The sequence below is a fragment of the Trachinotus anak genome, unplaced genomic scaffold, assembly GCF_046630095.1.
Source record: "Trachinotus anak isolate AG129_WGS33_773 ecotype Australia unplaced genomic scaffold, CSIRO_AGI_Tana_v1 ptg000013l, whole genome shotgun sequence".
NCBI classification, from domain to species: Eukaryota; Metazoa; Chordata; class Actinopteri; order Carangiformes; family Carangidae; genus Trachinotus; species Trachinotus anak.
In genome coordinates, this window is record NW_027273864.1 from 14504140 (window position 1) to 14518014 (window position 13875).

Below are 13875 nucleotides of genomic sequence, written 5' to 3' on the forward strand. Positions count from 1 at the left end.
TCGGCACAGAGCTCCTTTAGTACAGAATAAACTGCTGAACAGATTACTGGTTAATACTGTAGGACCAGATCACAGGTAAGACTTTTGTGTTATTTTCACTAATTTACAGTAATTGTTGTGATAAATAAGTTTTGTGACATTATGATCGGTTAATCATTTATTTCCTGCTTTTATTTTCCTTTGATCATCAGTTGCACAGTTTATTGGAGGAATGAACAAAGTGATTGAGTGACAGGGTTGGCTTGTACTCATATTTATATGGATTTTATAAAAAATTCTACTTTTCTCTGTGAGGATATTCCCACATCCAGATATCTTAGATGCAGGTGCGTTGGAGAGTGTCACTTCAGACTTGAAAGAAAGAAAATCCCACACATTGCTCTTGCTCACCATCACAATTTATTAATAATCCTAATGTTTCAGTCTCTCTAGACCTTCATCAGAAGTATTTTAAACAGTTCTTACAACCATGATCTTAAATAAATGATGCTCCAGCACTCAAAAATAATTAATACTAATTCTACTGTAAGAGATTAGAGTGTCTGTGGTCATGTTAGGATGAGATTGTTGTGATTTATAATGGACCATTTATTACTTAATGATGCTGTAAATTACAGTTCCACTGTTTCCACGTTATAATTCCCTTTTTGTTAAAAGTTTGTCGTAGGCAAAAGACAGTTTAATTTGGTACTAATTACAGGGGATAGAGACAAACCTCTGAGACAGTTTGGTGAGGTTTTAGTGAAGCTGTTCTTGGGGAAATCAGGGGAAATTTCCTTGAAAGAACTGCTCTTATTAAACCCGAGTAACTATTTATTGATCATTCATTTATTTTTTACAAAATGTATTGTTCATATCTGTCGAATGTTATGCATTTCTGTAGACAAATAGCACCATCAAAAGGCTGTACATTAGCTTATCATGAATTACCTATTAGACACTGTCTCTATTTTACTTATAGCCTTATAAAATTGCCAAATTATTTTGTTCTTCCCAGGAAACTTATAGGAGGTTATTAGGAAATTGGCAATGCTTTTTAATAAGGGTTAAAAAAAACATGCCTAACTCATGTATACATAATTCATAATCCATAAAAGTTTAATGAATGAATTAACGCACAATGTCTCATCATTACTTTTGCTTATCATTATGATCAAGTCTTATTTAAACCTTAATGGATCATCAGTCAATGATTGTTAATTCATATTTACTTCATACATTAATTTATATGCCACCAAATGAGCTGAATTCCACCTGCACATAAAAGTGTTTTTCAGACCCTCACAGTTGATCGACCTCTCTGAAAGCAGAACAGTGCCTTTTCTCAGAGAAGATTATGACCACATTTTACTGTTAGGGAAGTCTTGAACTGTGTGGTAATTTTGGAGGATGCCTGAGGTTTTGTTGAACTGTATTGCATTATACAGTACAGAGAGATATTTCTGTCTTTTAAGTTAATGAACTTAACATCTTATTAGATGCAGTGCTTCACATTATTTGTATGAGCTTCTGGATATCACTGTGAGGGCGGAGTAATGTGCTGGTCAAAAATAAAGACTGATTTCATTAAAGGGCATCAAAATACAACTAGAAAAACATTTGTTGAAGAGGCTGTGATTGTTGAAGACCCAATGGATGACATTACTTACATGAAGAACTGATTGCACTTAATGTAATGGTACAGTTATAGATATATGTATTCATTGTATAATAGCTTATGCACGGCTCATCAGTGTGCAGAGCGTTTTCAGATATGAATCAGTTTATATTGTATACAGTGGCTGCCTATTAGATTGTTTTTAATGATGAATAATGAAAAGTCAGAGCCTGTGGGGGCTAATAGCAGACATAGTAAGAAGAGCACCCTTCACACGAATGAGTCTACACCCATTTTTTCCCCACAATTCTCCAAAAGTTTTGCTGAAGATGTGGATATGTAACATACAGTATATTGTCTGCTAAAAATGAGGAAGTTCATAGCTGAGAAGTTTTAAAACCTGTGAAAACACTGTGTAAGAGCAGACATCTGTGAGCTTAGACATTTTCAAAGGAAGAGCTGCAGAGCGGATATGTACGTCCTCAAAAAACTATATAAACAAAACTTTATATATAAAGTGTGTGTTTATATATGTTTATATAAACTATATAAACCAAAAACAGCTGTGTTATTGATGTGACTGCACCTTACAAATCAAATAATAATAACAATAATAACAAATAAATAATAAAAGATTCACTGTACTGTATTCTAACATCTATCACAGCTCTCAAAATGTGTGCACATGACAGTGTCAGGCTAACAAAAAATTAAATAATTCTGCAGCAGGTAAACTATCAGCCTGGTTATGGGCCGTTTTTCTTTGTTTTGTGTTAAATATAAGGTACTGGTTCTGTTTCAGGACGATGGAGAAAACCCCAATCTGCTGCAATGTTGTTTCACTGGTCGCTTTGCTTATCCTCATCTTATTTCCTGTGAGGTCCTGGTGTAAAGAAGAAACCTACAAGTCAATGACAGAGGTACAGTACAACTGACCTGGCTGCAATTATATGACACTATGACAAGTCAATTACACCTGCATTTCAAGGCCTTATCCACCAGTTCACAATAGAAGATTTTGACATTTTTACAAACAGAGGCTGAAATTAACAGTGGTTTTCTACAGTCTACAAATTATTTCTCTCCCTTCATCTTGTCTCTCAGGCTAAGCCAGAGGGCTGTGTTGAAGATGCAGAGTTGAAGAGATTTGATGACATTGATTACGACACCTTTGTGGGTCTAATGGGAAGGAGGAGTGCTGCTAAACCAAACAGTGGGCTATTTTTTGCAGTAAACACCTACAAAACACCCAAAACTCTTTCACTGAGACTTGTCATTTAACACCTAAATCTTTTTGCAGGTCACAGAAACATTCCAATGTCAAGAAAAAGTAAGAACTTGAACTCAATGACAAACCAGCCTCCAACTAATGGTTTTATGGTATAAAAATAAATGCTCTGTTCATCTTACGCAGGACACATGGACCACATCCTCACTGATCTGCTTGGGAGGAGGACAAGTGAGTAACTTCAGTCAGTCTACTGATTAATTTTGCACTATTTCTTTGTGTATTCTATGGCTATATATATATATATATACATATATGTATATATATATACAGTGCATCCGGAAAGTATTCACAGCACTTCACTTTTTCCACATTTTGTTATGTTACAGCCTTATTCCAAAATGGATTAAATTCATGTTTTACCTCAAAGTTCTACACACAATACCCCATAATGACAAAGTGAAAAACGTTTGCTTGAAATTTTTTGGAGTCCACCTGTAGTAGATTCAGTTGATTGAACATGATTTGGAGGTCCCATAGTTGACAGTGCATGTCAGAGCACAAACCAAGCCATCAAGTCCAAGGAACTGTCTGTAGACCTCCGAGACAGGATTGTAACAAGGCACAGCTCTGGGGAAGGGTACAGAAATATTTCTGCAGCATTGAAGGTCCCAGTGAGCACAGTGGCCTCCATCAACTGTAAATGGAAGAAGATTGGAACCACCAGGACTCTTCCTAGAGCTGGCCGCCGGGTCAATCTGAGTGATTGGGGCAGAAGGGCCTCAGTCAGGGAGGTGACCAAGAACCCGATGGTCACTCTGACAGTGCTCCAGCGTTGCTCTGTGGAGAGAGGAGAACCTTCCAGAGGGACAACCATTTCTGCAGCACTCCACCAATCAGGCCTGTATGGTAGAGGGGCCACATGGAAGCTACTCCTCAGTAAAAGGCACATGACAGCCCACCAAGAGTTTGCCAAAAGGCACCTGAAGGCCTCTCAGACCATGAGAAACAAAATTCTCTGGTCTGATGAGACAAAGATTGAACTCTTTGGCCTGAATGCCAAGCGTCATGTCTGGAGGAAACCAGGCACCGCTCATCACCTGGTCAATACCATCCCTACAGTGAAGCATGGTGGTGGCAGCATCATGCTGTGGGGATGGTTTTCAGCAGCAGGAACTGGGAGACTAGTCAGGGTGGAGAGAAAGATGAATGCAGCAATGTACAGAGACATTCTTGATGATAACCTGCTCCAGAGCGCTCTGGACCTTGGACTGGGGCGAAGGTTCATCTTCCAACAGGACAACGACCCTAAGCACACAGCCAAGATAACAAAGGAGTGGCTTCGAGACAACTCTGTGAATGTCCTAGAGTGGCCCAGCCAGAGCCCAGACTTGAACCCGATTGATCATCTCTGGAGAGATCTGAAAATGGCCGTGCACCGACGCTCCCCATCCAACCTGATGGAGCTTGAGAGGTTCTGCAGAGAAGAATGGGAGAAACTGCCCAAAAATAGGTGTGCCAAGCTTGTAGCATCACACTCAAAAAGACTTGAGGCTGTAATAGCTGTCAAAGGTGCTTCAACAAAGTATTGAGCAAAGACTGTGAATTTTCGTGTACATGTTATATTTTTGTTTTTTATTTTTAATAAATTTGTAAAAGTCACTTTGTCATTATGGGGTATTGTGTGTAGAATTTTGAGGTAGAAAATGAATTTAATCCATTTTGGAATAAGGCTGTAACATAATAAAATGTGGAAAAAGTGAAGCGCTGTGAATACTTTCCAGATGCACTGTAATATCAAAACATATTAGCCTGATCAATACAGGCTCATACCAATAATGATATTTCGGCATTTAACATAACATATAACCCTTTCATCTTTTAAATGTTATTATGCAAATGTAACAATTTAGAGTTGAAAAATATAGACGCATCCAAGTTTTAGATGCAGGTATTTAAGAACCACTTTTTTTCTTTGTGCACAACAGGAATGGCCTGTACATCTATACAGGAATATTTACAGGAAAGGAGAGGCTGATTTATCAATCATCAGGCATTGGTAAGAAAAAAAAGACCTGCATTATACTACTTATAATTCATTTTTATTTCTGACCAAACCTTGTTCTTTCTACTTAGATTCCAATTCTTTCTGTAATAGAGATGTCACACCGTCTCCCATTACCAACACAGACTGTAATCCCTCCGGTCTTTCAAGTGAGGGCATCTATTAAAGCTATTTAAGCACAGCCATTGTAACCGTGCATGAAGCTTTTCTATCATTACAAGACAATGTTCTGACATAACAATGTAATATCATGTTAACAAATGTAAAACAAAACAAGGTGTACAATAAAATATGCATTTATTTATAGTGATTAAAGTACAGTTCACAGAAAACAATCCTGCACACTGATCATATGTGCTCACCCGCTCACACAAACTCATTTACGCACTAAAGAGTATTGACTCAATTCATACGTCATTACCAACATAAATACATTTGAAATATAAATACAGCACTGTACACCTTTCTGTTTAATAAAATTTGAATGCTGGAGAAGATTGTTGAGGAATGAACGTGTTGTATCATTGCCATCAGAAATAGCTGTGGCAGTGTCAACAAGGGGTTTGGGTTTGCAGAAATTTGATCCAATGAAGGTAACACAACCGAAACGTCCAAAGGCCTTATTTCACTTGAAAACAAAGGTGTGCATTAATTCCATCAGAAACTTGTGTACAACATGCTAATTTGGTTCAAAACTGGACTTTTCCATTTGAAACACAAAACAGAACATGCTCTGTGCTTATGTACAAAAGGAAACCAAGTATAAATCACAAAAAGGCATTTTGATAGGCATTAGTCACCTCATACATCTTTAACAATGATGGGGAATAAAAGGTTAAAGTGGTTAAAAAGAAAGACAGCAATTAAAACACTCAAAAATGCATTTAATTTTCACATAAATGACGAATTTGTTCGTACCATTTTCTGTATTTGGTAATTACTGTATCTCCCATAACACTAACTCTCCAAACTTTGTTCTGTTTACAAAGTAGTGAAGAAACTGTTACGAATAACATACACAATGTGCTAACTATATATATTAAAAAAAGGTCTGGCCTGCCCAGGATTTAGAAAATAAACAATATTCCTGAAACTATAAATCTTGCCTATCAAAAAAAAAAAAAAAAAAAAAAAAAAAAAAGCTGTCCTGAACAAGTCATCAGCTGGCTTGCCCAAAGGCCACACTCATTACATTGGAGGGATTCAATTAAATTATACTCTGAAAGCATCACTCTCATCATGGTAATGTCACAGTGCAAAGTCATGTGTGCAGCTGTTGGCTCATACAATCTCAATTTACAAGGCACAGGCTAATGAGTCCACTGGGGGAAGATGCAGGAAAGTGTTAAGTGTGTGTGTGTATCCGCGGCCAGTTTGAGGAAGAACGCATAGAAAACCATGTGAAATGGCTGGTTTGGCTAATTTCTCGTTCAGCTGAGGGCATGTCTACCCACCGAAGATGGATCCCAGACCAAATAAAGATTTGTGATCAACTGAACACACACCAGTCATAAAAAAATGACTAATAACTAAATAAACACTGACTGCATTAACTCTAAGACAAGTTCACTCATAACGGTTTGTCTGTCCCCGATCAGATCGCATCGCACAGGGAAATCTTTGGCTAGACTGTATAAATTTAGTCATCTGTATTTTCCATTTAAAGCATCATGGTCACATCACTGTAGCTCAATTAGCTATAGAGAAATATGGATGCATCCAAACAAGGATTTCATTGTAGTTGGTTTTTAAATGTGTATTTTTTTTGGGAAGGATGTAGGTATGAAGCATTTTACTTACTCCATTTAACTGACACTGGATTAAAGCTGGACGATCATGGATGACAATGTAAATTTAGTGGACTGTTGAAATTAACTAACAGAAAGCTGCATTCACTTTCACAATTTATAGAGATGAAATTATTATTCGTCTTTCACTCAACAGAAAATTAATGTGCAATTATTTTGATAATCCATTAATTTCAAAAAAGTTCAAGTCTTTTTTTTTTTCAACGAAATTTTTTTTAGAATATCTTAACTGGTGTTTTTCACTATAATCTAACATTTTCTAACAAACAACCAATTAATCAAGAAATCAGTAAGATTAATGGTAAAGAAAACAATTGCAAAACATAGCCTGAATCCTTTAAATGAAACTTGTGATAAAAACTGTAATCAATACTTACAATTTGAGACAAATCAAATTCTTTCTTAATTAAATCAGTGATTTAAATAATGCTAAATATAAATAAAATGTTACTAAGAACGTCCCTTCAGCATACAACTAAATAAAAAGGATTTATTCCTACACTGAACGTGGATTAACATTGCATTTACACTGAAGTGTAAGAGAAAATACTTCTGGATAAAGCCTGATGCAAGTTCAGGAGTCAGCAAACTGTGCCATAGAGACTGGTTATTGACAGCATTCTCAGAACAAAAATGAATGTTATTTATAAGCAGGGCATGTTTGATTGAATGCACTAGGTGAGGCACTTCAATTTAAAATGATCTGGTTTAATTATCAGAAAACTAATTAAGCAGCCCTCCCTCACCAACTTATGGTCCCTTCAGAATTTTTTGTTGTGGGCGTATTTTTTTAAATCAGAAATTTGTATGATCAGCTCAAGACACACAATTGGGTCTTATCAGCAGGCACATATACAGCTACAACACTGAACCAGTTAACTGGGTTTAATGTTTGGTTGATTGATTTGGTTGATTTGGTTGATCCATGCCCTGTTTTGAAAGAGTCAAGTCAAAAATACACTGATCAGCCAGAACTTTAAAAACACTATGTGTGAAATGAAGTTAAACAGCTCCAGCCAGTGAAAACAAAGAGAGTGGCAGATCATGTTTCGGTGATGTTTGCAGCTGTTCAGAAGGGAATAACACAAAACACTGGCGAAATCAAATTCAACTGGCTCTGGAAAATACTTATTGATTGACAAGGATTAAAAGGGTGCTTTAGTTAGTTTTCAAATGAATACAGTCTAGAGAAAGCTGTTCTCAACTTTTAAAAAAAGAGCCTTAGCTGTAAAAACCTTAAAAACAAAAGTAAAGGTCACAAATCACCTATTGTCCAGAGAACCAGTCTTTCAGTTGCAGTTTACATTAGTAGCAGCCCTACAGCTCAAGAATCTTCAGGCAATCTGGACTGTGGACAGATCAAAGTGGACTGTTTTTTCTGCTTTTGTAGAAATATGAGCCAAGATTATCAGAATGAATAAGCAAACATTAAAAACACACATTCCCCCTCTTCCTAATGACAGTTCCCTTCACACACCCACACCGTCCCAATGTTATTTATCCACTGATGCAACTTTACCAGCTGCAGGAAGATGATCTGAATCCTGTATCTTGTCAGTCCTAGACAGATCATCGCCCGTTCCTCCCCCTTTCACCTGAGAAACCAGCTCTTCTTGTCCTTCTGCGGCATCCCAGGAACCAGACTGCTCAGTATTGTAGCCTGGTGGGGGAGGGGGCTGGTAACGATATCTGTAGCCAAAGGCACGCAGGTGATAGGTGTAGTACTCCAATAAATACATATGTAAAGCATCAACATAGTGGAAAGACACCGACACATCTGAGCAGCAGTTTGGACCCTGAAAAAAACAAACAAACAGATTTTGTGGTTTTGCAACAATACAGAGGCATACTGGTGTCACATTTCCTCATTTAACAGGACAGACAGGCTTTGTATTTTCTGCAGTGTCTTAAGCCAAACGAACGCAACAGGAATGATCTGCCAATCATCAATCAGTGTTTGGATGAATATTTAGTTGATTGGTGTGTGACAGATGCTCACTGCCAAGCTAATCAACCAGCTAACTGGATAGTTACCATCAACTTGGCAAGGTAGCTATAACCATCAGCTTGGATAAGCAAGTTCAAGCTGTCAGTAAAGTAAGTTTCAATCAAAAAATGAAGTACAATTTTTGGTATAAATACGACACAGGTAAGAAGCCTGTCTTACAACTACAGAAATTGCTAACCTAGATAACTTACATAGACATCCATGTAATGAATTAAGTTACATTAGCCAGCTAAGCTAGTTTGTTGACGTTACATAAAGATGCCTAAAATTAACTTATGTTGGAATCTAACGTGGCTTTGTAGCTAAACATAGTTAGGCTGTATTTACACTTAACATCTTTTTCTAATGATCAGACCACTGATGAAAGCTTTTCCAATAGTTAAACTCTCATATCTTATCTTTCACTGTGTTCTGAATTTAACATAATTTGACTATCACTACATTCGGTGTTGTTGTTTTTTTCAGAAATATGGTAATGGTATGGTTTCCAGATTTAACAATTAAACTAACCAGTCACCACTGTCAGGAATCCAATGCTATTGTGCCCCGAGCAGTTTAACAGCAAACAATGCAAAGCGGAAATGTAAATCATTTAGCTGTCAACCGTAAGTGGACGCATCATCTATTCAAATGCTGACAGTGCTGTAGTTGTTTCACTTGCCTCTGAGATGGGGTAATAGCAGTAGCTCCAATACCAAAAGCTCTTGGGGAACTTGGCAGTGAGGTGTTGCTCAGGGACAAAGGGGTGAAATGTCTCCCTATGCGCAGTGTCTCTGGAGTCTCCAGCCAGCACCCCAACTTTCTCCATGCACTGCCCCATTGCCAGGTCCTCTACAGAGGTAGTGTGAGTGCACAGTTTGCTTTTAAAACCTTCTACAAATCGCCGCAGAGCCTCTTTGCTCAGCACATAACCCGCTCCACCACTCATATAGCCCTGCTTGGTGTACGGCTTAAATCTTCGGCCAAAGTAAATCGGCTCATCTGGCGTGTGGTTTGCAAGAACCCACCGCAAGTTGTCTACGATTACGTAGGTGTCGTCATCTGCCTTGAGGAACCAATCTGCCTCGTGACCATGATGCTCATAGGCATAATGGAAGGCTCGGATTGTTTTCCAGTATAGCTGATCCCGACCTTCCTTTGTACCTAATCCCACAGTAGGAAAATCAGGGTCCTCCACAGAGCTCATGAAGACCACAACATTGCAGTGACGACTCCACGTGGACTTCACGTGCCGAGCCTTCTTTTCCAGGTTGCTGGGTCCAGTCATCACCCAGCAAAGGATGCGTACCTTTTTGTATAGTTCATCAGCCATGTGGCTATCCTCACCTGGTAAAGAGACATATAAACATTAACATCAGATTTAAACTGTAAACTCCTTATACTACACAGTGCCAGTATCAATTTAAAACTGCAGGAAAAGAATACAAGCAGGAGTGCTTCATGTGTTCCCTACAACGAGCACTTGGGGGGGGGGGGGGGGGGGGGGGGGATGTTGGTTATTTTGATAAAGGGTGAAAGACTGGGATATGGGGGCTAATTGTGATAGGCAATGCCCACTTTAATTGATCATTACCAAATTTTATATATGGACTGAGTAATGACTGTAGAGCATACAAACCAAATTTCCTACAAATCCATGCAGTGAATTACAAGTTATAAACTTTCATAACTTGTAGCACCCCCTAGAGGCTAATTAGCACCAAATTTTGTACAGAGCCTAAGAGTGATATGCCGAACTTTTACTGTAAGTTTCGTGTCAATAGGAGTGATTGCTCCAAAGATTTACAACACTTCCTGTTTTGACTGCTAGCTACAGGAAGTTGTTCCTTTGCAACGTTGTCATTCTTTCGAAAAATGCAAGTCACTTTTGATCATCAGCATCCATAGACGTTACGTGCAAAGTTTCGCGCAGATCAGACTCAATGCCTAGGAGGAGTTTGAAAAAGTAGGTTTAGCATATTTCCCGGAAAAAAAAAAAAAATCCCAGCAGAAATGGGCGTGGCCTATATCAGGAGATTCAGCTACTTCCAGTGAACATGTCCATGTAAGGTTTGTGAACGTGCCATGTATAATGTGGGAGTTATAGGCCAAACTGCTTCTTCTTTGATTATAGCGCCACTGTTGGTGAAAAGTGTAATTTTTGTGTCTGAGGTGTGTGGAGCAAAATAGGCCAAATGTCACAGAGCCAGTTACTTAAGTACACGTCAAGACATGAGTACTTCATATTAAAAAGGAATAAAGCCACACATGGCCAAGACAGTTTAAGATCAAAGTGAAAGCACACTACAGCAAAAACAATTCCCTATAAAAAGACACCAGAAAGAAGTTAAATAAATCTGAGCTTGTCTATTGTCAATTTGTGGAAATCTCTCGTGGAAATCTTTGGCTGGATTGTATAAATTTAGTCATCTGGCCTTTCCATTCAAAGCAAGATGGTCACATCACTGTATCTCTATAAGCTTTGTTATAGAGATATAAGTACGGATGCATCCTGACAAGGATTTCCTCGTTGGTTTTTAAATGTGTAGTTTTGTGAGGGATAAAAGTATGAAAGACAGGCTTTGGGATATCTCAACAAGTATTATTTGCTGTTGTCTGACATTTTCTAAGCAAACAGTCGCTTAATCAAAAAACTAATCTGCAGTTAGTTGTAGCTGTAGTCATTAGAATTAAACTTGTAAAAGAAACTTAATGGAAAGTTAAAAATGATTATTTGAGATAAATCTGTCAGGGCGAGACACTTAAATTTGATAGGATTTAGTTGAATTATCAGAAAATTGTTGTGTGTGTGTGCGTTTGTGTTGTTCTGTTAAACTGACTCATAGTGACTTAAACAGCTCCAGCAAGTCAAGAGGACCACAGAGGTAGATCATGTTTTGTTGGTTTTGCAGCAGTTGAGAAAGAGACTAGCTCTGGAAAATAATTGGGTCACGTAAACTATAATTACTATAACCGAAGTTGAAAACAATTCCAGTCATGTTGTGGCAGCTGGTAAAAAATATTCTAAAAATAATGTGACTGAATAAGTGTCAAATTATTAAATAATACTACATCTTTTGATCTGTTGAATATTTATCAGCCATCATACATTAACCAGGAGAGATTTTAAACTGTGAAATTGAGTAAAGCTTGTAGTCACTTCCCACAACGGCAAATTTGAACAAGAGCCAAGAAGTTGCAGTCGCTATCAGCATTTACAGTATTTCCTGTGAGGTTCTGTCCTAACACTTGAAACAAGCATGATAATGCAGGTACAATCTAATTTTTTCATTCATTCTTTCAAACTTGGATTTATTACACAATAAACAAAATAATGAATTATGACAAGTCTGAGTGAAACAGAAATGAAAACTATCTAAATCACTTTCTGGCACACCTTTGGCACAGAGAAAGGAAAATATTGATCTGGAATTAGTCTGGGTGTAAGATTGTGTATGAAGAACAACTTTAGAAACTTAGAGCTGGACTTCTGTATTAGAGCTGAATGCAGTGTCTGAGTGGGACAGTCACGTTGCCTTAGTATGTACACAAGGGTTACAAGTTCAAGGAAGCTGATATTTGACCAAGTGACTCACTAAGGTATGGTAAAAAAGTGTGCTGGCATTTACCTTTAAAATAACACAAAAACCATGTAATTTAAGTATGTCTCTTCTGGAATCATAGCTTCATATGAACCTACCTCTATGATGAGGGTGCTTCAGGTTAAAAAGAGCAGACCTCTCCTTCTTCCATATCTTCCTTTCCTCCTCAAGCTGTTGCTGGTGGTCTTGAAGTCTGTTCACGCCGTTGAGCTGCTGAGCTGTCTGAGTCCTCTCAAACCACACCTGCCGCAGAAACACGTACAGTGTGAAGGTTCCCACCACAAAACCCGCATAGAAGGAGAATCTGGATCCGAGGGCCTTCATGCTGGATCAGGTGTCTCACTGTCAGCTGTTCAACTTGGCAGGTGCTGAGTGCGAGAGAGGAAAAATATGGACAACATGGACACAAGTTTCACACGAGTTCACAACAATGTCCACATCCTAGACCTGTAAATTCAAAGCCCCATCGCGGCGTGTGTTGGTGGCTGGTGAGACAAGGCAACAAAATGGGAACTGTTTTGTGTCACTCCCCGTTCAAGGTGTGGTTTACTCACCAGCGGTACTGCGGACACCATAGCAGCTTGATTGTCCGCCAGCTACTTCATCGGCTCGGGAAATGTCAACTCTGAAAAAGCAAACGCTGAGCTGAGTTTTGACCACGACGCAGCGATTTCTTTTTTCCCTCTACAGCGTAACTTAGCTCAGCTAGCCTCACTCAAATCTTGCTAACGGTTACCGTGGCTAAATAATGAGCGAGATGACCAAAGCGTCAACACAAAAAAGCCCTTACCGGGTGACCGAAACTAAAATATAACCTCAGTGGCACTGGGTTTGAGCAGCAGACGTGTGCGGACTGGGTAGCGGGTTGTCTGATCGGCGCTGCTAACGTTAACTTCGGAGCTAAGTTAGCGGGGATCTTCTCTGTCGTGTCCACAAAGCTAACGGAAACGTTACGGAGTCAGCTGCCCCCCCGGTGCTGAGAGACATTAATGTTGACTGGAGTAAACCCAGCGGTTCAATGACAATGACGCACAGACCAGACTTAAACACCGACATCAAATTACTCCACAGCGAAACTACATCTAGCCGTCCTGACAAACTGCTACTTCCGGTCAAGCATTTCAAAAGAAGAGCGCTGTGTCTGCACGACAGACACGTGTCCTCCTGCAGTGCAGATGTTACAGATGTTACAGATGCTGTGAACCTGGGGTGCTCTGTTGGCCCCCACTTTACACGGCAGTTTCTGTAACTAACCGGTCCAGGAGGACCGATGTAAATACTGATATGGGAACTTTACATTGCTAAGAGCAGCTATTGCAGTTAACACGGAGCATATCAGGGTGATAAATGTCATCATATATGGGGGGAAAGTACTATTAGTAGGGTGCCTCTGAACTTACGTCAGTCATGATTACCACTAAATATTTTGTCGAGCATGAGGTTACTTCCTCTTCTTTATGTCTGTTCATCACATGCATCTTTGAACACAAGACAGTCTTTAGTGCTAAATCACAAATGCTCATTAGTTGAATTCAGAGGTTAGAACTGCACATATGCACACAACAGTAACAGAGATGCAAACAAAGGC

At 38.8% G+C, this 13875-nt stretch overlaps 2 protein-coding genes across 3 annotated transcripts; one reads left to right on the forward strand and one right to left on the reverse strand.

The window, feature by feature from the left end:
- Positions 1 to 6121, forward strand: tac3b (tachykinin precursor 3b). The gene is made up of 7 exons (XM_071493345.1): positions 1 to 75; positions 2400 to 2517; positions 2702 to 2810; positions 2898 to 2927; positions 3012 to 3056; positions 4814 to 4884; positions 4962 to 6121. Exons 2-6 carry the CDS (start codon positions 2404 to 2406, stop codon positions 4861 to 4863), a joined length of 348 nt encoding a protein of 115 aa, XP_071349446.1. The 5' UTR covers positions 1 to 75; positions 2400 to 2403; the 3' UTR covers positions 4864 to 4884; positions 4962 to 6121.
- c1galt1lb (core 1 synthase, glycoprotein-N-acetylgalactosamine 3-beta-galactosyltransferase 1, like b) lies at positions 5171 to 13421 on the reverse strand. Of its 2 annotated transcripts, XM_071493343.1 has the most exons (4): positions 12842 to 13421; positions 12386 to 12655; positions 9368 to 10032; positions 5171 to 8494 (listed from the first exon to the last, which is right to left on the reverse strand). In XM_071493343.1, exons 2-4 carry the CDS (start codon positions 12609 to 12611, stop codon positions 8192 to 8194), a joined length of 1194 nt encoding a protein of 397 aa, XP_071349444.1. In that variant the 5' UTR covers positions 12612 to 12655; positions 12842 to 13421; the 3' UTR covers positions 5171 to 8191. The 2 variants fall into 2 exon arrangements, with proteins under 2 accessions (XP_071349444.1, XP_071349445.1); XM_071493344.1 differs by lacking the exon at positions 12842 to 13421 and having other exon boundaries at positions 12386 to 12804.
- Between the last annotated feature and the right edge of the window lie 454 nt (positions 13422 to 13875).